This window comes from Lissotriton helveticus, chromosome 5_1, assembly GCF_964261635.1.
Source record: "Lissotriton helveticus chromosome 5_1, aLisHel1.1, whole genome shotgun sequence".
NCBI classification, from domain to species: domain Eukaryota; kingdom Metazoa; phylum Chordata; class Amphibia; order Caudata; family Salamandridae; genus Lissotriton; species Lissotriton helveticus.
The window spans coordinates 2045843170-2045870774 of record NC_136065.1 but is presented as its reverse complement, the minus strand read 5'-3'; the positions used below and the strand labels follow the sequence as shown (position 1 = coordinate 2045870774).

Genomic DNA, 27605 nt, shown 5'->3' with positions numbered 1-27605 from the left:
CCCTATTGTTTAGTTCTAATGAAGCACATTATAAGCGCGGTACGTTTTCCGCGGGGTGAATTTCTAACTAAACCATGCGACCGTAAAACAGCGGCAGAGTCTCTTCAGTGAAGGAGACGGTTCTAAAATGCGGGGCTAATATCTTAGAATGGCGAGGGTGGTCTTAGAGCTGAAGACTCGAGGTAAACGCACCGCCATGTTGGATTGGGGGTTGTTTTCGCTTTATTCGAGTCTGTTCTGCTGACTGTACTCTCAGGAGAAGCGCAGCAATCCCAAACCGGAAGTGGGCGTGGCACAACGGAAGTGTCGTAGAAGAAGCAGCTTCTTGAAGTAAACACGGCGCCAGCACCTCTCTGTGCCGCTGTGAGTACTGAGGGCGATCTAAAGGGGCATGCAGGTAAGTGACAAGCAGGACTTTGCCCCGGAACACAATGGACCATGGGTGTCAAGTCCCACTATGCACCTCCGAAGCCACTGACAACGGGGACCGAACAGACAGGGCTAAAATATATTTTTAGGCCCTGCTCAATATGCCTGACTGTAAACAACGGGCACAATTAAACCCCCACGGTGCGTCATTCGTGCCAGTGTACTACCAGCCAGAATTATATAAGTCACACACACAGAAATTCAGCTAAGGACAAGGGCAGAGACTTGACCTGCATTCACTAAACGGTTATTCGTAGTCTTCTCCAAAGCGCTGGAAACTAGACTAACAGTGTTTATCACCCAGTCTTTAGTATTTTATTTTTATGTTTGTAGCCCTGATTATGTCTTTAATAATGTAGCACTACACGTACCAGGATTTACCAGAACTGTACTGGATGAGTTACTGGCTTCTGCACTGAGTCATGCTGGCAAAGAGACTAGTCTATAACTTCCATACCACACCTGTCCCTGTATAGAGAGGTTTGGGGAAACCGCAGGATTAAAGTTCCTATCGCTAGCTTGTGTGGCGTGGTATGTTGGGTATGAACACTTTACCAATGTAGCGCTGCACGTACCAGGGTGCATCAAAACTGGACTGGATGTGTTACTGGCTTATATACTGAAGCATGCTGGCAAAAGAGAATATTCTACAAATTCCAAATAACACCTGCCTCTGCATAGTGAGGTTTTGGGAAACGGCATGTTTAAAGTTCCTATCGCTAGATTGTGCAGCGTAGTACGCTGGCAATTAACACAAATCCCACAATACAACACGTTTTGCCCCGTAGATGGGCATGTTGAGTGACATAAAAACATGTTCCGCAATTGCAAAGTAATATACATCAGTACGAACGCCAGTTTTCTGGTTGCAATCCAATGTATGCAGAAAACCAGAGTAATACCGAGAGCCGACTGTTGATCATCACTACAATTCGTTGGCACAGGGAAATGCATAGGTCTACAAGCCGGTCCGGTGCTTTATTGGGACACCAGCAGGCAGTATCATCATGCCCAGTTGGTTCTTACGATTTCACTGACACGAGTGAGCATGTTGGAGGCTAGAGACTTGTGTGATACTGAAACATCCAACTTCCCTTTTCACCAATTTTGAAATCAAAGTGCAGCGATTGCCTAAAGCCATTTTAGCAGTCCACTGCTGACTAGTGTTTAAGAAACAACCAGTAAAAAATTCCACGCTGCTTGTGTGTGGCTAATTACTAATGAATCGACGAGCCATTGAAATAGAGAACTAAGAACGTGAGTCAACCAGCCAAACGATAATGTGTAGAAAATTAGGAACGTGTCAACCGGCCAAAGGATGATATAGGGCAAAATCGAAAATTTGTAATGTGGGTCAGACAGCCCAAGGGTAATACAGGGAGTGGTGGATTATCTAGCTAAGTGGGCAATTTATGATCTATGAGTTATGAGGTTAAATAAGGATATATCAATCACGCAGGATTAATTAATGGCAATTATTTTCGCCAGTTGGATAGCTACCTAGTGCCAATCCAGCAATATAGCTTGGTAGTTGTCTGATACTAACCCAAGAGGGGTTAGCACTAGGATACCCTCACCCACTAGAAAAGCATTGACACGGCCAGCAGGTTAAATCTGCTGCCACTGATCACCCAGCTGAATGTTAAAATGAAGAGATAATCACCCATCCAGAACTATTATCCTTCCAGTTTAATTGATCGATTCCCCAAACAGGAATTGATGGATCCTTGATCCAGGAAGGTGCAGTAGAGCAAACTGGGACAAACGTCCTTTGCATGGATTAGAAAAGCTTTCTTGCCATATGCCCTATGTTGTTCCTTCAGTGGGCTCATCAAACTACAAACCAGCGGGCTCTGCTCCACAATTTAATGTTGTCATTCTTCAAAATACTTGATTCCTTTTGAAAGAAAGCACAACCGAAGTGAGCAAGGCTGCTGCCACCCAGACCATGCTACGAAGTTACTGGTGGTGGTTGTAGCAGAATTACAGTAAGGAGGTACAGGGCTTTCCATATGCTTCCTTGTGGGGATACCAACCTCTGCATCTCCTTGTTAAGGGACTGCTTCATCATTGCCTTTGCTGGGGTTCCTTGCCTATCCTCGTGTAAGATGTACATGTGAGCGCTTCAGCATATTTCACAAATGAAGGCAGTGGGGCTGCGTCCAGGTCACTGACAAGGTGGATGCGATTTAAAGAGGTCCGACAGCTGATTTCATATTAAGGTGATGAGGACTGTGGAACAACTATTTGTTCCTTAGGACCCGGGGGTGGGGGAGGGGGCATTTTTGGTACTCCCTTTAGATGGCATACTGCGTGGGGGAGGGTGAATCCGCGATGTAGAAGCAAACGCCGCCTCACCTTGTGGCTTAAACCAAAGCAGACCTAAAATGGCTCACAGAAGGCTGTGAAAGCATAAACATTCAAAAGTCATATACTGTAGGTGGTGCAGTCAAAACATTTGGAAATGTACCAAAGATGGTGGAAGCAACAGAGGCAGCTGATTGTACATAAGAGGTCAACGTGATTCCCGATCCTTTTAAATACAAGAAGATCCTATTCGTTATGGCATTGGTGGTAGCAAGGAGACACGTTTCAGAAATAAGGTTTAGTCATGTTATTGAGAGCAGCCAAGAGGGTAGTCTGCTGTGGTCGTGGCTGCTCCACTAAGTTTTATAAGTTATGAGACTGTTTGAAAAATTATCATGGTCCATATTGATTCCCTTGGTGGCTATAGCAGGTACTGCTGTGTGCTTTATCTTCTCCGAAAGCCTATGTAAGATCTCTGAATGTGTGTTTCCCACGCTGTATCGGAAGTGTTCTGTGTGGTCTGAAGTTGGAAGATGAAGCTTTCAACTTGTCTGATTGTTTCTGTATGTCTAAAAAAGCCACAAAGTCTCATTGTTAGTGAATAGTCGCTGAAATAGTGAGTAGTAGCTGAAATCTAGGACTAACGAAACCTTGAAGGGAGGTAGCAGGAAGAAGTGATAATATCAAAGTTATGAGGATACTTACGGAGAGTCCGGACGTACAGCAGAGAGAGCTGGTCCCACCAACCAACAGTGTAGTGGAAATGAAAAGAAAGTGGCTGGGAAAAGGTGACTGCAGCATTTGAGATGGGTAACTTTGTGGTGAAACTTGGAGCAACCCAGCCTGCTCCACAGGTACTAGAGAAACTATGGCGCTAAAAGTAAACTGCAGCTGACTAAAAACAAGAAAACTCAAACCATACTAGGAGGCTTGGTTGAGAAAGCGATCAGTGCCCCCATGATGTGGAGATGTAACCTCATTAGGAGATTAAAGCAAAGAGTCAGGTTTCGTAATAGGCTAAGAGACTGTGGAGAAAGCCATCTAAGACCCCAGACTGACATTTTGGTGATGGAAGCCTAAAATATGAGGACAGTTTCCCTTTTAGTGTTTACCTCAGTGCCCCTTTCACCCCACATCTAAACATATTTGGTTTGTTTGTGACGACTGGCGGCCATTTAGCATTTTGGAGGGCCTCTGAGGAGAGCATTGGCCTTAAGTCCATTAGGACCTTGCAGCTAAATACATGGGAGCCATTGTTCTCCCCATGACCTTTACAGGTCTTTGTTCACCCCCACGTTTAATCCGTCCGCCCAACAGGAGGTGGTTACCAGCACCCACAGCCTCTGAAACTGGGACAAAAGGACCAGCTTACTTTCTTTTCGATAATGGCGCTGTGATTACCATACATTCCCCTGTGCACAGGTCCACCCATGCCAGATGAAAGTAGTTAGAGCTGCAGCTAAGTTACACTAGCCCCTGGGAAAAAGCCACGTTTTCAGCTTTTTTTCTGAAATCCAACAAAGTCTCTCAATCTGTCTGAGATCAGTCAGAAGTTCGTTCCACAGCCGCGAAGCTGCAGAACTGAATGTTCTGCCACTTATCCTGGTTTTTTTAAATCTGGTAGTTCTCACCAACTTGGAGGCTGCATCACTTTAGATGTCCCAGGCTTCCTCTTTATGTCCCCAGAGTGTGGATACATACTGGTCCTCTCAGTTACGTGGTTGATTATTTGTTTGGACATAAAATGAGCTCTGCGAAACAATGTAGAGCAAACATTTAGAAGGGGAAGAACCCTTGGTGGTTGTCCTCCCTCAGGTTGAGATCCTGTGTGGAAGAAAAGCAGCTGGACTGTGCCTATGATTTTTTGGGAAATCAGCACAAGTCCCAGCTCACTGGTGGACATGCATGAAGCCACAAGATCACTGCAGCACAGCTGGTCTACATGGCCATGAGTATGAAGCTGCTGTGACTCATCCCTGTTTTCATCTTGATTGAACCTGCACTGTCTGACTCTCGAGGGTGGCTCATATAAGCCCAGTCCTAGCCTAAGGCCAAGGTGGCAACAAGGGTCTTTGCTTCAAACAGTGACATGGCAATTCTGTTCCACTGGTTGTGGCTGGTCCTTCAAATTCCAGAATATGTTGACCCATGTCTTAGCTCTTGAGTTCAAGTAATATTGCAGTTTAAAGTCGTGGTTGGACCCTAATCCTAAAGTCTAGCTTGCAGCTGTATTCTGTTATGTCACTGCCATTTGTATAGAGCACACGCTGCCTATATAAAACAGTTGTTAGTCCAGGGATGACCTTTCAAATGGTGCCAAGGTTTCTAGGGCAAAGCATAGCATGATTCAGTTTGCACAAGTAATTGTCTCATGTAGGGTGGGTGTGTCAGGAGGCTTGTGGGTGACACTCTAGGGTTGTACCAAATAGTTTACATGGTTAGTCAGTTGGTGGGTGTGCCTGTTGCCCATTAAATTAATGTTTGGAGAGTGATTGTTAGTAGCATGTACTGCTGAGTGTCATAATAATGCTTTAATTAGATATGCATGCTTTTGTGAACACATAGATAATAACAATTGGAACTGGTGAAACCTTAGGGTCCAGTGGGAGGTCTCTTTGTCTCCCAGCAAGAAGGTCTCAATCACTCAACTTGAAAAGTCATAGGGCTTGATCGGTCACTAAGCCATGTTGCCGAACAGAGAATGACCAATTACTGAGCTAGCAATACTCAACAGGAAGTGATAGATCCTCCAGAGAAGGAAGTGTGCTAGGAGTAATAACCCAGCCACGTTGATAAATTGAGGTCAATTTGTTCATGCAGCAATGAAGGTAAATGGTGACCGCGCCTCCCATCAGGAGAATTCTAGAGAGCGATTAAAGACTTGGCAAGGGGCGTTGTTCCTCACCCAGGGGAATAAATGTACCAGTCACCTCGCCGGGTGGAGGTTAATTAATCATGCAGGAATAAAGGATACAAGAGGAACGATTGGGCTTTGTAAAAAGCAAGTGATCATCCAGTCATGTGGGTAGCTGAAGAGCAATTGATTATCCAGCTAGAAGGATAAACGGGATGCCTGTCTAGAAATGATAAATAAGGTGAAGACTGATTATCCACACAAGAGGATTTATAGAGTGTGATTGATCATCTGGTTAGGGCCGTAATTCGTCAGTGCCTTTTTTTCATGCATCTGGGAATCTTTTGCAGAATGAAGGGTAGTGCAAGAGCTAAATGGCGGATCATAAGTTATCTGTTATCCACCCAGGAGGATAGATGGGGTGAACAGTTACCCATGTAGGAGGGTAAATAGGAAGTGATGGGTTACCCAGCCACGGTTTGTAGGGAATAATGACATATCTGAACAGGAAGATAACAAGTGAGTGATTAGATACGGTATAAAAGTCATCCTTCTAGAAGGATAAATAGTGATCAATCACTAGGCCAGGATAACCGAGAGCAATGAATCACCCATCTAGTAGGGTAAATAGTGAGATTTTTTTCACAGAGAAAATCAGGTGTAGGGAGAGATCCATCAGTTAGCTGGAATGATACGTTGGTTGTGATTGATCAAACCACCAGGAGAATGAACGAGGACTTATTGATTACACAGTGGAGAATTATGAGGTCTTTTGTGGGTGAAGGATCCCTTTTGCAATTATCCAGAGTTGAATGAGCAAACAATCACAAATCCAAGTTGATTGCAGCTAAAAGGCTAAATAGGAAAGCACTGATCTAGGTGGATCAATACTAATAGATCACCCATCCAGATGGTTAGTGGAAGTAATCCTTTAATTGACCAAGCAGTTAAAGGGGAACAATTGATCACACAAGCAGGAGGCCACACAAGGACAAATCAGTCTCATGGCTAGAGATGAACAGATTGCTTTAAGGACTGATCAGTCATGCATTTTAGACAACAGTGAGTGATGATCAGTCAGTCAGTAGGATGACAATGAAAGGATAGATGCATCCAGGCTGATCAGTGGCGTTGATCACAATGCCAGGAAAATTGCACAGGGAACAAATAATAATTCCGGAGGTTAGCATAAAGCAGTTGATCATACAGAAAAGTGGGTCAGAGGAAATGATTGGCTATCCGGCCACTCGCATAAATGGGCGGTGATGGATCGCACAGTCAGGAGAATAAAAAAAGACGGGGAACATAGTCATCCATTTAAGACGGATAAATAGAAAACAACCATACTTTGATGAGTACTGATCGATAGCAATTGAATACCCAGAAGAAAGAGGGAAAGTAGCAGTGACTGATTAACTTGCTAGCAGGATAGAGGAGGGAGCAGCAGCCCCGCCAGAAGGATAGCTCGGAAGGGATCCATTGCTCAGGTGGAGTACGAATAGAGAGCATTCGCCCGTCCAGCCAGAGAGACAAAGGACGATAAATCACCCTGCCAAGAATAGGACTGCACGCCCCTTGAGTCTTCCTCGAAACAGAACATATTGTATATTGATTCAAAAGTGTTAAGACATAGGCTGGAAGTAAATGAAACTTTGTCCTTTCAACATTAAATGGATCATGGAACACTGGTTCAAGTTCCCATTTGCTTTCTCCACAGGCCTCCTTCTAGAATCTCCTGAAGGATGGAGGAGCAAGTGAGCGTGCAGCCGGCCTTCCTGAAGAGGGCAGTGGGGGAGCTGGATGACTACCCCTCCAAGCGCCTTCACGCGAGCCCCGGCCCCGAGGAGCCCCCGTCTCTGCCGGTGCTGCGCGTCCGCCAAGACCTGTACGACGCCAACTTCCCCTTCTACCAGCAGCCGGTGGAGATCGGGGTCTTCTCGCTGGACGGCGAGCGCCGCTTCTTCAACGACGGGCGGAGGCTGCGCTACTACCGGCCGCCCGCCAACGAGAAGAAGCCCGGCTTCGACCTACGGGACGGATACCACGACCGCTATGTGCGGCGCGACGAGGGCGTCAAGGAGCGGCTGGACCACCTGCTGAGGTGGATCACCCACAACCGGCACCTCCTCCAGTCCCGGAAGGACGCCAAGGTGGCGGCATCGAGGTGAGGCTTGTAGTGCCGAATCTATGCATTGATGGTGTGACAAATGAGGGGTGTTCCTTCTTATGTTGTCCTTTGTTTGATCCCAAGCATTACCCGAGCTTTGTTAACAAACAATATCAAAGCAGGGCAAACAAAGTCTGTGTTTGCTTAGCAGCTATATGAGAGGTGTTTGAAGATCAAAGTCATGTGTAAAGTGACATAGCCAAATACATGCTCGTGGAATACCTATAGCTTCAAGGTGAGGGTTCCTTGTGAGAATTTGCATGCATGCGATTTGTGCTTGTATTTTTTTTATCTTAAATATTGGGGTGAAGGTCACCGTGTATTATGCAGTTTAGTAGGTGCACACCCTGAGATTTAGTAAATTACAGGCTTTGCTGTTGTTAAATCATTTATTTGTACAAAACCCATTTCACAGTTTCGAAAACTTTTTCCGGTTTGTAAAATTCTGCGACCCATACCGAATGGCACCTTGGAAGGTGGGGGGAGTGTAATTGACGTTCTTTCTAGATTACAAGTCGCTATGATATGCATTGGTGGTTTTCGACTGTCATTGATCTGATATTTACTCCCAAATTGGGGTAGTAACCGACTTGCAAAGGGGGAGGCATCTCCTTGGGAATCAGGTTGGCGCCCACAGGGGGAGTGTACAGTGGTCCAGAGAACCCGCTGCCTCATTGCAGTAAAGTTTTAAAAAATGAAACACTTTTTTTTCTCTTCAAAGAAGCCCCTTGTGCGTAAAAGCAGAGTTATCCATTTTGGAATTTAGTCACAGAGATGTGCTCTGCTGTCCTCTGCACGCCACACCACCATTGTAACAAATCGGCAGGGGGCGCAGATTGCGACCTGCCTATTGAATATTAATTAGCTAGGTTCTGTCCCCTCCAGTGGTGCCTTATTTTGTGAACTGTTCAACTATTACATAGGTTGGTTTGCAAAATAAAATACGCAGTTGGTGCACTGTCTGCGTCCTCTTGTTGAGACCAGTTAGTGCACACATCTGGCCTCTATACCCTAAAAGAAGCCCCGAGGAGTGCATGAGCTTATGGTGTACTTTGCTTTTCTAGAACGTACAATATGAAGAACCCTATACTCGTTCTGCAGATTGGCATCCTAATGTGTGCGGTCCAAAAACCATTCTTGGCTTCAATTGCGAAGGCTCCAGGACTCCTAATGTAAACACACAAAACTAATATAAAAGTACCCAGTGTTCTAGACGGGTGCACGTGATTCAAACCATCCGCAAGAGCGGAGCAAGCATTAACAGCCTGTGGGTTTGGTTTGTATGTTGCATGGAATCAGGGACACTTTCACATACAGAGAAACACCCTCCAGGACTCCATGCACATAAAGACCAATACAGACACCCCTACCCTCAGGAAAACATACGTGCAGGCACATATCGTACATTTACAGGAACCCATGAGTAAACCTTGGTTATTCACACAGTTGCTGGCTACAGCCAGACGCAGATTCGCAAACAGTTTTAGAGGCTAAATATACATGGGGATATAAGAGCGTGTTTTGAGACATTGCTGCTGCTGCTTTCAAGAGATTTAGTGTCTTTCTTATGTTAACACTGCACCATTTGTGTTGTAACATTGGTTACACATTATTGGTAATTCTGCTTTTTCTACCTTTTTGTATGTTCCAGTTTGACAGGAGAGCAATAAAACAGAGTATGGGCAAAGTCAGTTAATTAATTGTGCTATAAAAAGTGCTAACGTCGCTTTAAAAGAACTGTGTGCCTGACTCCTAAAGCGCCTGTGATTTTTGAAACTAGTATACCATATAAAAAATGTTAGATAGGAAACTCTGCTTAAAATGGGTGTGCAGGAACAACCCAACATCTAATCACAGTGTCCCCGCCTGTAGGCACTTTTCATGCCAAGGTATATTCATAGGGTGGATATAACATAGAGAACAGGTTTGCGTGCTGCCGGCGTTGGCGACATGGCCCAGTGACAGCTGGGCTCGGAGGCTGAGGGCACAGCATACAAGATGTGGAACATTTGAGGACGAGGTGGTCTTTTCTTGGAGGAAACAGAAGCAAGCCAGTCAGTATCAGGGATATTTCTCATGTGTCCGAGTGACTTAAGGTCACTTGAGATCCACATTGAGAAGAAGGTGTTGGCCTGGTGGGAGTGTCTGTCCAAAGAAACAGAGAGCAGAGTGACAAATTAAAGCCTCTTTAAGTAGAAGTAACACTGGACAATGTTTCCCTTCCAGCTGTTTGAACCGAGACTTTGTCACCTGGCGAGGACACTTGACCAAGCTGCTGACCACTCCTTATGAAAACCAGGAAGGCTGGCTGCTAGCCGTCACACTCTTCAAGGGCACCTTCTACATCAGCGAGGTGGAGACGGAGCAGGCGCGGAGGCAGCGTGAGGAGCGCACCGCTGACCACGATGAGATGATGTACATGGGGTACAAATTTGAACAGTACCTTTGCGCAGGTGAGACTGGATGTGAATATGGGGACTACCATGGGGCGCAAGCCCTGAAGCAGAACTGCACTTTGAAATGTAAATTGCAATCCTCAGAATTCAGATGGGTGGAATTTTGCATCCTGGAGTGTGGTAACAACTGAAATTTCTCCTTGGTGGCAAAATTGCCTTATTTACAAGTTTAGGGTAAACCGCAGGATTGTAGGCACACCTGTGTCAGGAACCTTGGAAAGGTAGATCACCGGGCACTATATACTGATTCTGGGTGTTCATATACCCCTTGCAGATAGTTACTTATCTTAGATACACAAAGGCAAGAGTAAATACGTTTCCATGGTAGCAGTGAGGCCGAAACGCCCCCTTACGTTACGTATTTCTGAGTAAATGAAGCATTTAAATTGTGAATTAATAACAATGTTACATGTGCCAAAGTACCGTTGCACCACATATGTGCATGCAGAAATGTATGCCCGGTGGAAAATCCACCAGTAACTTATACTTTAGAGAACTTTGGAAAAAGGCCTTCTGTCGTACATTTCCAGGAGTACTCTTGAGACCCTTTGTGAGTGCCTTAAAAGGCAACGAAGGAGAGTGGAAGAGAACAATAAGAAATGGAAGATCTCCACCTGGGTTTCTTGTAAGACCCTCAACAGTGATGTTCAGTCAGTGGTAGGTTTCCCACCGACGTACTTGTGACTCAAAGTGACATCATTGGGTATTAAGAGCAAATAATGTCACTTTGAGTCTTAAGTACTTCCGTGGAAAGCCTACCACTGACTGAACATCACTGTTGAGGGTCCTACAAGAAAGAAACCCAGGTGGAGGTCCTCAGTTTCATATTGTTCTCTGCCACACTCATTGATTGTGTGTTGTACTGCAAGGGAAGCTGAATGGAACGCCTTTAAGCTCCCCCTTTTGATTTTTGAAACCTTAAAAGACAGACATCTGCTCTAGGAGTAGAGCTACCTTTGTAGGAAAAGATTGCCACCTTACCATAGATTCTTGACGGCAGCACAAAACACCAAGGAGTCCGTTTCTGCCTGAATGTTCAAGATGGTTGATGCCTTTTTTTACTCCCTATGTTTGGCTAATTTAGCTTTCTTAAGTACTGTTTTATTTTTTTGTTCCATGTCAAGACGAACCTGGAGGCACTCCTGACACTGGCGGTGTTGTGAATACGAATGAGGCATTTTGCTCGGTGGTGCAAACCAAGCTACATGGTCACTCGCTACTCTTCTCCGGAGAGGTGGACTGCAAGGACGCAGCCAACCCCAACCAGAAGGCACCGGGCTGCTATGTGGAGTTGAAAACCTCGAAGGAGATCCGTAGCCCATACCAGCAGCGCAGCTTCAACAGGTCCCGCCTCTGTCCTTCACTTGTGCCTTTACTCATTGTAATTTTGTGGTACACTGATTGTGTCCCACCTATTTTTGGTGCAATGTCAGTGCACCTCCTTCAGCCTTTTTTGCCTCTGCTTCCACATAGGCACAGGGGATTCCATCATTTGTCTGTGGCCACAATCCCACAAGGGATTGAACACCAATTGATATCATGGTGGTGCACATTTAGTTCTGGCTCTGTCTGTGTTACAGTAGGGGCCGCACATGGATCCAAAGCACCTGAGTGCTCTTGAGTTCAACACATGAGCCCACATGCCTGTTGTGGCCCCTGGGCTCTTTCTACAGTGTCTTTGAATGCTGATTGAGTACTGAAGTAGTGGTGGTAGATTGATAAAAAGTAAAATATATGCGCAGCTTAGAGACTACCACCTCACACCCCTGCTTGCAGTGTGATATAATTAAAGATGCTGTTTGATTTGTGTTTTTCTCCACCTTCTCTTTGCTCCTGCTCTAGGTACAAACTGATCAAGTGGTGGGCGCAGTCTTTTCTGCCTGGCATTCCCCGGATCATTGCAGGCTATCGGGACGAGGATGGCCAGGTCGTATCAATGCAGACTTTTGAAACCATGAAGATCTCTCACCTGATCAGGGTTGGTATAGTGTGCCGTGGCGGTGGGTGAAGGGCACCTGCGAGGTGTGTCTTCTCTCCGTTGGTATATGTGATAATGTGACTTCATAAGGCACCTCTCAGAGGCACATGTATATCCCACTGACAGATGAACGTATTGACTTTGGGAAATATAGACATATGCAGGGACTAATTTTCTTTCCGCAGGTGTAGGAATATATATTTTTTAATATTTATTTGTTAACAGTGTCGTGCAGAGGATCCAAGTCTTGGATATTATTTTCTCTTGTAACATTAACTCGTAGTTGGACGTATTGCTATAGTATAAACATAAGATGTGTCTAATAAACCAGGGAATCGTCTCTCTCCATTCAAATTCAGTGGGACGTAAACAAGATGACGTACGTTTTAATTGGACAGTATCAAGACTTCTTAGATGGGCCACTGTACTTTTAATGGAATAGTATTAACATGACTAAGCATGGCTGCTGTGTGGTCATGTGGCCAGTAATAACACTTTAATGGGATCAGAAGATGGGCAGCCAATTAAAGCAGTGTGCTCCTTCGTGGTTATTTTCCTTGGCTGATACACAAGCGGGGAGGGCAGAAAACAAATTGTCAAGGGAGTGTATGTTGGAAAGGACAGGCTGCACATCCCAGGTGGGTTGAGTGCAGCCCTGGAGGCTGCTGGAAGGACAGGAAAGCCGGAATCCAGAAGGAAACTGCCATTGTAAGATCAGTGGTCCCTGGACCACTAACCCTCATACTTCCTGCTCCTAAAGTCTTCATTGTTGTCCTACTTGCCATGCTTTCCTGCCCAGGATACCAGTATCCTGCTTAGGAGACCCGTAGCAGAAGTTAGCTGTTGGTTCATTATGATATGATATTGCTGGGTCTGGTGGCTTAATTGGTCCACTGTAGTGGCCTGTTTAAAAATCATGGTCACAGGGTCAGATCCCAGCTTGTCCACTGAACCTTCCATCCTTCCGATATCGATAAAAATGAGTACTTTTGAGTTGGCTAACAATAAACATTTGTTATTCAGCGCCAAGATACCCTTCTGGGTGAATGTGCGCTTTACAAATACACGTTATTATATTGTTGTTCCATCAGCAGAGTATTGCGCATGGCAGCTATGGATCAGGGTTGCTAAATAAAGCCCCGTATCAGGGCCATAGAAGTTTTGGCCAACTAGAAAGAAAGGGAAGAAGCCTGCATGAAATCCGAGGGGTTAACCCAGTGCTTCCCAAACTGTGCGCCGCGGCGCCCCGGTGCGCCGTGATGAGAAGCCCGGGGCGCCGCGCCACCATGCACCAATGTGGGAAATTGGAGCTGCATAAACTTGCAGGGGGGTCTGGGGGTTGAAAAGGCACTTAAAAAATGGTTTGGCCAAATAGTGTGGCCCAGGAGCGCACTGCTTTACGTGCGTACGTACGCACACGTCCACGTGCATTTTGATGCATAGTCTTCCCATTACTCTGCTCAGCTCGGAGTTTCAGTAGTGTTGTTCCTGCCCGCCTCGCCGTGCCGTGCCTCGCCTCGTTGAACCCTCTTCAGAACGAACTCTGTAAGTAAGGGCTTGTAAGCCTTGTAGTGCCGTGCCCTCGATGCACACTTTCATGTAAATGTGAAAGTTTCTGGGATGATTTGTTTCCGTGCTGTTATATCTGTTCCCTGTCCATCACTGCTTTTCCCCTGCCTGCATGTTGTGATCTCTCCTCCCTGTCTGTTCGTAGCAGGAAACTGAAATTGTAATTGCATTTTGAATGCAAAGTTTATAATTCGACTCGAGAAATCTCTTAGCCACCACCCCGTCCTTTGCCTTGCAGGCATTAAAGGCCCATGGGTATTAAACTGTTTGCAAAGTTGTAAACCAAGACCCATCTGTGTTAGTTTTCTCGGTTTAATTAATGACCAAAATAAAACACTGAATGTAGGTGTAGTCCTAAAAATATACACACTTCGGCGGCCCTGCTATCTGTTTACCACCCCTATACTGGCGCGCCTGCTCCTCCGATGCAGGGGCCTTTTATTTGTGTGTTTCCTCAAGCACAAAAATAAAAGGGCCCTGCATCGGAGGAGCAGTCCCGACTGCAGTGTGTGGCTCTCTGGGGGGGGGGGGGGGCAGGGGGGGGGGAGCAGAGCGCTGTGTGAACTCACACTTGTAAAACAAAGGACGGCCGGGGGGGGGGGGGGGGGGGGGGGCGTGGAATAAAAAATTGAGAGACCCCCGACTCTTCAGGCAGGATACTTGGATGGTTCACTGCACCTGAGCACACTGTCAGATTAGTTTCTGGGGGGGCTGTATTATATCTGCCACCGGAGCATATTTTGAAAGGGCATCTAGGGACATTTGTGTGCTTTCATTATATTTGGCTGCCATATTTGGTGCCGTCTCCTTGGGCGTTACTCATACAATTCTGAAGTGCCTTTCAGGCATTACGTGGGAGTGTTTTTGCTTAGTTAGGCGCTGTCACCGTCCAACACAAACAATTTCTCACAAGTTGCCAGTAAAAATGTTAAAATGTTTAAATGAGGGAATTGATAACCGCTTTAATCTGTCTCCAGTTTACACTTAATGAACCCTTCATTGTCTTTACTTTGCATAGATGCACAAATTAAGTACATACCATTCCTAAAGCTGAAGTGTAGGGCTAGATGTACTAAGGATTTAAGGAAGACAACAGAAAGTACTCCCGAGGTCGGGCTTACATCCCGTGCACCGGTAAAAAATGGTGGGGAGCCGCGGCCAACTGCCAAGTAGGTCAAGGGAGCCACGGGGCAAAAAAGTTTGGGAACCACTGGGTTAACCAACACAGAGTGCCAGGGAATAGCAGTAGGTTGTACCTGTGTTGGGAGAGATCTTAGAAAAAAGGAAATGGTAAGGCGCAGATTCCACACCCGAAGAGACCTGCTGTATGGTATTGTGAGCAGTTCGAAAGACCACGCCTGGAAGCATGTCACACTTTAAGAAGTCTGCCTGGTTACGAAGGTCTCATCTGTATTATTGTGTAGTAAATGTGCTCAGTTTGTAGGTCACATGTAGAGTAGAGTTGTGGTTCTGGAGGAGCTCAGAGGTGTGAATCTAGACCTGTACTAGTCCTCAGCCTGGAGTATTGGGTTCAAATGTGGAGGTAATGCATTTAAGCTCTCATGGAAGTGTTCCTAATACTGCGTTTACAGTACTATGTGCTGGAGTAGATACCAGCGCTAAAGGCGGCACTTGGAGAAGTCTGTCAACCTTCGTCAAGTTATGGAGGTAAGCTCTCCAGAAGGACGACAACATTCAGGAAGCAGTTCAGACATACAGCCGTCAACAAGGTCTAAGAGGCCAGAGTCTAGGATGTAAATCAGTATAGACTGGATGAAAGAGAAGACGGGCTATGGCTGCAAATCATTAAAACACTTTCTTTTCAATACTTGTCATAGATTTTCCATTACACAGATTTTTAATTTTCGGCCCTGTTGTGATTTTTAGGTCTCGCCTGTCGATGCGCATGCGCATCGAGCTTGCGAGCCTATTGCGGCTTAAACAACCTTTAACTAAGAAGCAAGGAATCGTGGCGATTCCTTGCAGTGCCCGTGACTTTTAAGCTCAATGCGCATGTGCATTGAGCTTAAAAGCGCGTGCACATCAGTTCCCTCAGCCGCAATCGCCGTCTGTTCGCTCAGCCGCATTCCTCCGACACCTTTTGAAGTGAAGCTTAGCTTCACTTCAAAGGCCCGGCTTCTTCACACCCACATGCCGCTCTCCCCGCTCCGCCCCCTCCCCTGCCCGCCGTGTGCATTTCTCCTCCACCCCCTCCCCACAGCAATGCCCTCCGTCTTGTTTTTTTTACCCGCGACTCTACTTTAGCTTAAAAACATGTTCCGATAGGAAGTGCATCACATTGGTAATTTACAAAGATTTGCTCTGTTTTCCTGTGGATAAACCATGCACTAGTCGAACACACGATTTGATCAATGTATTGCTGTTTAGAGTACATTCCTTTTGCAGGTCTTTTTGTCATCATCGTGAAAACCGTGACAAATGTCAAGTCTGCATACATGCGCGAAGGCAGGCCTTTTTTATAAGCGCTCGTCTCAGTGCTTGGTTGCCGGGCTGTCTGACATTGCCAGCCTCCCAATTACAGCCATTTCGACAGGCTGTAATCAATAACATTTGAAATGACCGTGTGAGTCGCCTGTCTTTTTTTTCCACATGCTGGAAGCTGCTGCGACAGCGCTCAGAAATGGCTTTAATTCACAGCCAATATTGTCTTTTTTTCCACACAGTGTCTCCGCAAACAACCACAGCGATAGCTCGCATGAAATGGGAAAATGGTTGGAAGGGGTTAACAATTCAGTAAATACAGCTGATAAGTTCCCGATGCTTCTACACAGCGCGCACACCACCTTTCCCTGAAGCCTTTTCTCAAATTCACCCGTTTATCAAGCCACAGTAAAAGCATGGTGTGGATCTTTGCGAAACTCCCTTTACAGATTCCGCCATGTCGCATTTCTCCTCCCCCTCCCCTTATCTGCCTTTCCCTCCGTCTTGTTTTTTTTTTTACCCGCTCCGCCCCCTCCCCTGCCCGCCGTGTCGCCTAATCTAACTAAATCCTTGGCCGATCACAGCAGTGTATGCTAAACCGTGCACTAAATTAATAAATCTTGCATTAGTATTCTGATAACAGTAAGAATGTTCAAATGTGTTTTTCATGATTGGGCGATGAATTTAGACTAAAATGATACATGTAGGGCGTTAGAGGAATGAGTTAAATTCATTTGCGGTCCATTCTTCAAGCAACTTCCATTGCTAAAAACAGTTCAAACCTCGAAGTTGGTTCAAAACCAGATTCATTCTTTATGAACGAAGTGCCTCCTCCTTGCTTTGTGGCAAATAGTCTTGCTCAAGTGACTCGATGTGTGACCAAATGTAGAAAAAAAATGCCCTAAAACGCACCCTCACCCACACTCACCCTCACCCTCACTCACCCTCAACGCCTCACCCTCACTCACCCTCAACCCCTCACCCTCACTCACCCTCAACCCCTCACCCACCCTCAACCCTTCACCCTCAACCCCTCACTCACCCTCTCACTCACTCACCCTCACTCACCCTCAACCCCTCACCCTCACTCACCCTCACTCACCCTCAACCTCACTCACCCTCAACCCCTCACACTCACTCACCCTCACCCTCACTCACCCTCAACCCCTCACCCACCCTCACCCACCCTCAACCCCTCACCCTCACCCTCACTCACCCTCAACCCCTCACCCTCACTCACCCTCAACCCCTCACCCTCACTCACCCTCACTCACCCTAAACCCCTCACTCACCCTCACTCACCCTCACCCTCACTCACCCTCACTCGCCCTCACTCTCACTCACCCTCACTCACCCTCACCCTCACTCACCCTCACTCACCCTCACCCTCACTCACCCTCACCCTCACTCACCCTCACTCACCCTCACTCACCCTCACTCACCCTCACCATCACTCACTCACCCACACTCACCCTCACTCACCCTCAACCCCTCACCCTCACCCACCCTCAACCCTTCACCCTCAACCCCTCACTCACCCTCACTCACCCTCAACCCCTCACCCTCACCCACCCCCACCCACCCTCACCCTCCCTCAACCCCTCACCCCCTCACCCTCACTCACCCTCACCCTCACTCACCCTCAACCCCTCACACTCACTCACTCACCCTCAACCCCTCACCCACCCTCAACCCCTTACCCACCCTCACCCTCAACCCCTCACCCTCACCCTCACTCACCCTCAACCCCTCACTCACCCTCACTCACCCTCACTCACCCTCAACCCCTCACTCACCCTCACTCACCCTCACTCACCCTAAACCCCTCACCCTCACTCACCCTCACTCACCCTCACTCACCCTCACTCACCCTCACTCACCCTCACTCACCCTCACTCACCCTCACTCACCCTCACTCACCCTCACTCACCCTCACCCACCCTCACCCACCCTCACCCACCCTCACTCACACTCACCCTCACCCTCACTCACCCTCACTCACCCTCACCCTCAACCCCTCACCCTCACCCACCCTCAACCCTTCACCCTCAACCCCTCACTCACCCTCAACCCCTCACCCACCCTCAACCCTTCACCCTCAACCCCTCACTCACCCTCACTCTCACTCACCCTCACTCACCCTCAACCCCTCAGCCTCACCCTCACCCCCTCACCCTCAACCCCTCACCCTCACCCTCACTCACCCTCACTCACCCTCACCCTCACTCACCCTCACCCTCACCCTCACTCACCCTCACCCTCACTCAACCCCTCACACTCACTCACCCTCACTCACCCTCAACCCCTCACCCTCACTCACCCTCAACACCTCACCCTCACTCACCCTCAACCACTCAACCCCTCACCCTCACTCACCCTCAACCCCTCACCCTCAACCCCTCACCCTCACAACACATATTGTGTTACAATAGGTGTCACATTTGCGAAAGATAAAACTATCTAGAGATGTAGCATAACCACCAGAGCTGCCATATAAGTCACGTAAATACAAAACATGTTGCATTCCAAATGCTATAGGTGTCACTCATCCATTTGCAAAACGAAAAATGTCAAACTCTTCTATTGCGAGTCCTATTGCATTTTCAATGCTTGTTTAAAAGTGCACTCAAGTACAGATGTTCAGCACATATACACACATGTTGAAGATTCATTATTGTGTTTTATGTGTTTTACTCTCCCATTATAACCATACGCTTCAACTGAGTTCTCTGGATAATCCATTGATCGAAGTCCCTTCCTGGGAATGAAGCAGATCACAGCACTAAGAGTTGGCTAAAGACTGGGCACAAGTGCAATTGAAGAGTTTGCAGTGTCACGCAGGCCCCCCTCCCCTCAGTAAATGAATTCTTGGGTTTGTAGTTGGGCTCTGTGCACTCAGAGTTGGACCCGCTGGTGTTTATCTCCTGGGATCAACAGTTCTCCAGGCACAGAAGCATGCCACCATGGACCTTTGAGGTGTGTGATTTAGTACTCTTAGGCCTGCGATTACCTAATTAAGACCAGGGTCAGTACTGCTTCGCATCCTGCGGGCCTCTGGTGAAAAGCTATGGATTGGAATGCTACCAAAGTGATTGCCAAAAATGTAGGCTTTTTGCAAGCATTCCTTCCATCACATTTTTGTGTGCTTGAACTGACTTGATGAAAACACACTAGACAAATACATATGAAATATAATTGAGCACAGGGTATTAATACTTTTATAATTATCAGAATCCAAGAAGAGCAGTAGCTGTTTTGAAATATTTGGATAGACCTCTGTACGGCGTGTCAAGCAGTACTGCAGTACAGAGGTTTTACAAACCGTGCATGTGGAAGCAGCGGTGACTGGTAACAGAAAGCCAGTCCTTTGGGCAAGAGTGGTGCGAGACACATTGCAAGCGCTGCTGTCCAGCGAGTAACTAAATACCAGACCAGAAAAGTAGATCACAGGGTCTTGTAGACCTCTAGGGATATATTTAGGTATCTGTGCTCTGGATCCATTGTGAAGGGCCTTCCCTTGGCTGAACCCATTACATCACAGAAAGTTAGGGATCCTTCTGGATCTTCTTTAAATCCACTCCCCTACGCTGTGCTTTAATTTGTGCTCCATTATTGAATGCTCTCTATAGTTCTTGTGTTTCATGTGCTTATGCATGGGCCTTTCTTAAGGTTTCACACCTGTCTCACCCCTTTCTTGTGCAGATTTTGCACTGTGCTGTTATACCCGCTTTCTGTATATGACTCCTGTCTCTATGCCTGTCTCTTTCTTCATGTTACCGTGTATCTCGCCTGTCTCTGCTGTCCCTTTACACAGTTCTCTCACCTTATGTCTTCCATTACCTCACCACTCAGCATTTAACATCTCCCCTGTTCCCCACTCATACACTCCTCACATCAGGCCCTATATCTTGCATCTTACTTTGTCTGTCATTCCCACCCCTCTTTAGGGCGTGGGTTTAAACAGTCACACCCCCAGACCCTGCTTCTCACCTGTTTATCCCTTTACCAAGCTGTGTGCTTCATTTTGCTGTGCCCCCCACTTCCCATAGCTCTTCTACCTGTCTCTCCAACCAAGTCTTCCCTGCCTCACTCTTTGATCAAACTACTCTGCTCACTCCCCCTCTGCCTCCTCGCCCCACACACTACATCAGGGGTGCACAGGTTATGTCTGTGAAGCCTGGTCAGTGTTTCTGACTATTCACTTTAAATGCATTTAGATATCATTCTAAATGGTGCTTATTAACATAGTCTGTGATTGTCCTGAAAATCTGCCACAAATTCTTTCCCGTGAACTTATGCTGGACACTGCTGCTTTAGGCGTAACCCGTTTCTCCCATTCCTGCCTCTCACCGTTCTCTCCCATCTATCACTGCAGGGTGAGTGGAATAGCTGGAAGCCTGCAGTCTGCATGAACTTCTGCAATGCCTTCCTGACCTTTGTGAAGAAGGTGGTGACACAGGATGACCCACAGTGAGTCTACCCACTTCTCTCTCTTTCCACCACGCTGCAACCTACACTTCTAGGTTTCCTCTATGCATGGCCAGTTATGTTGTGCTTACATTGAGATGCTAGGGAACCTTCAACAGTTAGAGGGCGCATTTAAGTTCAGTCTAGGTTTATTAATGTTTATCGTTAATATAACATACATTATAAAATGAATTGTCATTTATTTACAGTGTTCACCCACTCCTCCCCAGATTCCAACCTTTAACTTGAAGGGTACACACAGGTCATTGCAGTGGGTTCTCAGTCCTCCGCGTTGTCATCCCAAGCAGCTACAAAGATAATAGTTCCTAAGCTGCAAAAACTGTTTTAGTCAAATATTTTTTAGAAGGCTGTACTAAAATCATGCACCTCCTTCATGCCCCAACAATGACTGTCGCTCATGGTCATTCCATTCGTACAAAGCTCACCTCTGGGACCACTTGCATCTAGATCTCATAACAAATTAAAAAAGTTCTCTCTCCTACACCCCCTTCCCCCCCCCCCCCACTGAATGTATTGTTCACTGGGTTGTAAAAGTCCCAGCAAAAAGTACAACCTTCCTTGTAGAGGCCCATGAAGTGATAAACTAGAATATAATGACGGAGTGATAAAACAGCATTGGCAAACACATTTGGGGGCATACAATCTATTTTTAGTAATGCTAGAAAAACATTAATCACAGAAAAATGTTGGGCATGTTCTCATTCAGATGGATGCCACGTTCTGTAACTTACTACTACCGAAAGTAGAGGCTGGGAGACTATGAAACAGCTAGCCAACAGAAAGCAATGCCAGCAACCAGTCCTCCACTGTTTACAATTCAAAAGGGCTCCAATGCTACCCTTATTTTGGGCCCACTCTCTATTTCTAAACTGTTCATTTTGGGGCATGACACTAATTTCCTTTCGATCACTGGCCATGTATTTACAGTCACGTATTTTTTTCATAAATTTCTATACAGTCTAACATTCCTACACAATTACTTCTTGATTGACCGTGTCTGGGGGTGGGCTCTACCTTAATGCAACGAGAGCTTATGCTGTACGGAATAGATTATGATAATGATAGACTGTCGTTAGCGAAGGGCTAGTTTGAGTCTGATGCGGATTGTTCTAATCTGTGGCCTGCTCAGCAAGTTTTTGTGAACCAGAGTGGATCGTCTGCACAGTTCACAGGTCTGTTTGCACCTTGGGCAGAGTAGTTCTGGCCTGCTAGACTCTGAAGCTGAGCTTCTTACACCATCACAGATGGATGGGGAAAGCACCCTATGAGGCAACGGTGATGTGTTTAAGTGTAGAAAACCCTGCCCCAGCATTATTCACTATGCACCTGCTTTGTGGATAAATACATAATTGGAGCTTTTTGGCATTTTTATTTACGGAACTACTATTTACACAACGCACCATCCTTTCTTCATGATTTTATGCTACTGTCTTGGCGTACAACTGCATTACTGGCCACTAAATTCCTATGGTAAGATTAAAATGCATCTTATCTCTACTGTAACCCTACAGCTACCCTGTCCTTTCCAAAACATTAATTGTTTTATTGTTATATTTAACTGATCACATTTTTTCCTAATGTTAATGGTAATCCTGTTAATTATGTATTTGTTGTTAAGGCAACCCTGCTATTAATCCTGACACCTTATCACATCACATTACATTTATTGTAAATAATTGTCGTTATCCAAACATTAAAACGAACCCTTTATTAATTGTGATTTAAAAGAATTCAAATTAATTTAATATAACAATCCTAATACAAACCCATAGATTGGTTTTGATGTAAAAATAATTTATCATAAACCTAATCTTAATATTAATCCATGTTAAATTAATTTAAATTGCATTAATCATTAATAACCTATGCTAATCCTCATCCTTAATTTTAAATGAAAGCAAAACCTAAAAAAACTCTTAAATAATGTGCATGAAATGAATTAAGGAATTACCCTTTACCTAGCCTTAATGCTAACCCTAATCGTAATCTTTAGTTTATATTGTAATAAACTAATTAAATTACCGTTGACCTAACCGTAACATTGGCCCTTAACTTACCTTAAATTAAATCTAGTAAGCCTAGCCCTAATAAACCCAGCCTATAAATAATTTACATTAAATGTACATCAAACTAAATTACTCTTGCTTTAATGTAAAGTAAATGTGTAATGCTTTTTATTTATTAAAGGATATTTATTAAACTGTTCCCTCTTAAACTCTATTACCCTACTTGATGTAATGGCAGTCGCCTCAGAGGTTATCTCTGTATTTGCTATCTATGTAGTGACTCAGCGATGTTGTAGAGGGGTAACCGTTTCATCACCACCCACCCTCTTTTATCAGCAATAGAAAATATTGAGATGTATGTATGCTGTTCTCAAAATGCTTAAACCTATAGTGCTTGCTTAAGTAATGGATGGACTCACCCTACCTGACAGCTTAATTCTGCTTTCATTGCCCTCTTTTTCCCTCTAGGGTGGTATACCTTTTCTCCTGGGAACCACGCCGGGACGTCTCATACACTATTCACAAGGACCCAGACCATGTCTTCCTCCCACCATGGTACCTGAGCGCCTTGACCGAACAAGAAAAATAAGCACAATCACAAGAACAGCATTGAGATTGACTCTGAGAGGAAGAACGTGCTTCGGCTGTTGCCATTGCTCAGTTTTCGAGGCTGTACAGTACGAGCTGGAGAACATAGATGCTCTGGACAAGCAATGGCTCGCTAGCGCCTCGAGAAATATTTTTCCCAATTTTTGTGACCGACCAGGATAATGCAGCTTGGATGTCACATCTGCCATAGCTGAAAAATTAATTTTACGTATTCATTTTTTAGAGCTCGCTCGGATGAAAAGCGCACTGCATACAGAACATATGAAGTTGTGTGACAGTAAAAGACAATAGTTAAGGGTCCTGTGCAACAGGACTCAGGCGGGCAAAGGCACCTGTGTGGACGTTCAGTGCTCAGATGGGGGAAGACCCAAGTTTTAAGACCTGGTCAGCCTGAAGAGGTGCTTTAGATGGCAGTTCTGAAGAGCTTAGTATGAGCGACTGGGTGATGGCTCCACATGTAAATGTGAACCACCTGGACATAGAAGGCTTTTGCTATAGCTTTTATGTAGGGTGAAATGATCTGTGTATGACATGGTACTTTAGTTTAAAGCGTGAAGAAACCCAATTTTAAGATTCACATCGCCTAAGGTAGCAGCTCTATCCAATCACTGATTTGTTCTTGATATCTAATGAGAGCTTGTGATAACCCTATCTTTTTTAGGTTTGCCTAGCAAGAGGATCTGAGGTTATTGCCTCACCACTGTTGATTATGCCCTTGTCCGCCTGATAAAGATTAAATTGCCTGGGTGCCATTGACGATAACCATGGTAAATTGTAACACACATACAATGTGTGTTAGACTGCTTCTGTGTCGGATTGTTGTTGGATAATTGGACATCATGGCCGTTCCTTCTTCGCGAACTCAGAAAAGAGCACAATGTTACTATTCACCCAAGTGTCAAATTGCCTTTCTGAATCTTCATTTTCACCGCCTGTTCCATCTTACTGAAGAAGCCTCACAAAATTCACCTACTTGGACTAACCAGTTCTGACTTGGCATGTCCGGTTTTTTACAGTACCTACAGGGACAGAGATTTATTTAAATGTCCCTCATAACTATTTTTCCATTCCTGGATAATTACTTAGGCGCCCAAGAATCTAAGAACTAACATGCATGTCCATGAAGAACGTTGCACAGCTGACATTCATTAGATGAAAAGAGCCGAATCCAGTCTTGAAATGTTCACACAATGGTAACAGCATAGATGATTTAGTTGCAAAGGAGTGTGCCTAGCTTAGTCATTGGACTTTGACGTAGTGTAACGGTCTCCAAGATCAGCAGCCAGCAAGCAACTCGGAATGGTCTGCAGCACATTGGTAACAGATCCCTCAATGTCGAAAAGATACTAAGCCACAAAATGACAATAATGCGCATGCTTCTCTGCAGCTGAATGCAAGGTGGGTCCTAACCACAAGCTCACGAGTATGGTGGCCAGGTTGTATGCACACTCGCTGTGTGTGGTATGGGGAGGTGGGTTGCTCTCAGGTATGTTTGCAGGAAAGAATTGCAACACGGTCATTATATGCCACAGAATGGAGAGATGTGATCACTACTAAGCCTGCAGGTAATGCCTCCACCCATATCAGGAAATGAGAGATACATCCTTGTCCTTGTCTTCCCACGTGTGGCACGTAATGAGGCTCTGCTGGGCAGTGCGACTTTGGGTAAGATAAATGGTGATAAGAAGTTCCACTGTTTAACAATCCCAGACTCTTCAGTGAGAAGAGATAATGGCAGCTAACCATGATAATTGAGCACTTCTGTCCCCTGGAAGGGTTATTTTCCTCTTCGAGGGGTGCTTTCTATTTTTCTGTTTACCAATTTGTGGCATTGCAATCTTCGACCAAAGGACAATTTGATCGGGAAGAATCCAGAGGCTTTCAAACCCAATCACCAGCAATATTACGGAGTTTGTTCTCACCACCTTACTACTTCTGGGTTTCTATGGTCCAACCAGTTCACACCGTTTCGAATGACCAGTGTCTGGGTTTCTTCCAAACTGTGACAGTCAAATGGACAGTGTGGAGTACAGAAGGGGATGCACTTAACTTCATAAGCGTGCTTTCTGCACTTCTTTGTAGCAAAAAGGGGCTGTGTAAAATGGGTAGGACGAAGAAGCACTAAACATTTTCAGTATACTTTTAGTTTTGAGTAAAACAAATCTTTATTGTTACTTTTTGATGTAAGCAAAAGTTTCCTGCTATTGCACTGTAAAATATTTTATAATACCAAAAAGATTTCAACATGTTTGCATTTCAAAGGTCACACATTGTAAAGTAGATTATAAAAGCTTCCAGTGTAGTTGGTTTATTCCACCTGAACTATGTTAGATAATGTTGGTTTCTAATTTTATTTTAAAAAATCAATTTCTAGCAAGTAATTTATGTAAAGGCCCACTTCCGGCCCCCTATAATTACGCCACAAATTTGAGACAAAATGGTAGAACTCAAAATATTTATTTTCCTTGTTCCCTTAATCGTGATAATTTCCGTAGTGAATAGCCACTACCAAACACATTTTCAGCAGCAGTCTGTAGCATAAAGATGGTGGCGGTGGGAGAGGATTTAGGGTGTTTTATTGGATCCCTTAAATTCTTTTTAGGTTTTGCTTACAGTGCAGTGTGCATGTGCTGTTAATGAAAGCTTTTGTTAATTAAAAAAAAATGCTTAAAAATTGGGTTAGAGCCTGCCCAGTACTTACTATTGGTTGGCTTCCATGTCACTCTTGTTTCCTTGCATCTTACTGGTCATGACTCCTGCCTTCCAGCTGCTCACCTCCTCCTGCATTCTTCCCAGCACTTTTGTCACTGCCTTGGAGCATGGACCAAGTACAGTTTCCTGTAGTCAGCCAGTATCCTTTCAATGGGCGCATGCTCCTCAGGTACTCTTGTTTTAAAAAACCTTTGGTCATATACTCTACAAGAATGCATGGCATTGTACTGTACTTCTCCCTCCCACCTCCCCCACAACACACTCATGTTGCTTGCCCTCCTGGTGTTTGTTTACCCCACACTATCCGTTGTTTGTTTTAACCTCCCACACACTCCTCTCCTGCTGTCCTTTGCTTTTAACCCACTACTAAACTCCCCCGCTGCGTGTGTGTCACCCCGCTGTCCTCCAACTGTCCATTGTTTCCCCACCCCGCACTCCTCCCTCGTGTTGTCCCGCTCATACCCACCACCTGTGCTGTTTTTGCACAGGTTGCACATCAGCGCTGGCTGCTCTGCAACATGGCTTTAAGAGGAAAAGAGCACTATTATGTGGTCAACTCTGGCTGTGTAATAACCCTTTTATTTCCTTTAAGCCATGTTGCACAGCTGCTCCCACTGCTGTTCAACATGTGTAAAAAAAAATATGGCAAAACCAATGTATTGCATGTTCGAAACCAATTGGATTTGCCAGTGCTTGTTTGATGGAAGTTTTATTCCCCTCCTCTTCTCAGTTAAGTTGGTGCAGCTGCGGACAGGACTTTGATATAATAATAATAATATAATTTTTTTTTTTTAAACGGGAATGTTGGCGTTCAGGGGGGAAACTAAATCAAAATAAATTACAGTTGATTAAACATTTATCCTTAAAAAAATGATAGCCTACATCTTACAACCCCCCTACTCCTTCAGCTAAATACTATGAGTTGTGCTTATTTTTTAGTATTATTTATAATTATTTTTCAAAAAGTGATTAATTTTTGCTTTTTTTAATACATCACTGAAATGTCATGATATTACCCCTTTGAGATGCGCAGGTTCACCACGCTACTGTATATAGTTGCAAAGCCTGTTGACTACAGTATGCATTGCTATTTAACAATAGTTCAAAATATTATGGTGCAGATATGTATATTTAATATGTATTTTTTAACAAAAAACTGCCTTTTCGATCGTTTACAGTGCTCCATTTTCTAGCCTTTTCTTTGTTTTCGGAAGTTGGTGAAAGGCAATTCCTTGTCTGCCAGTTTTGCATACCGAGGGCAGCTGTAGCTGCCCCTTTCTCCATCTGTCTTATCATAAGAGTGACAAAACATCCCCTGGTGCTAGTATGTGAAGGGGGCCCATCTCCGTGTGCATGTAATGTACATAGAGTGGAGATGAACCAGCCCAATCTTTGAGTACATGTAATGTACACAGAATATAGTTGTTTTATTTTCTACTCAAATCATTTGTCTTTGGGATGGCAGCTGTTTTCCTTAAACAAAGATGGACGCAATGTAGTTTTTGTACCCATTTTCTGCCATACTTACATTTGTTAATGAGTGTCTTTTTTTTTTACAACCAGGTGAATAAAACATTTTAGACCAGTA

The 27605-nt window shown here is 45.1% G+C and overlaps 1 protein-coding gene across 1 annotated transcript; it reads left to right on the top strand.

The window, feature by feature from the left end:
* Positions 1-262: 262 nt before the first annotated feature.
* On the top strand, positions 263-27605 carry DXO (decapping exoribonuclease). Its single transcript, XM_078645890.1, has 7 exons — positions 263-397; positions 7308-7754; positions 9984-10210; positions 11338-11557; positions 12056-12191; positions 20578-20672; positions 23165-27605. The coding sequence occupies exons 2-7, from the start codon at positions 7333-7335 to the stop codon at positions 23283-23285; spliced, it is 1221 nt and encodes a 406-aa protein (XP_078502016.1). The 5' UTR covers positions 263-397; positions 7308-7332; the 3' UTR covers positions 23286-27605.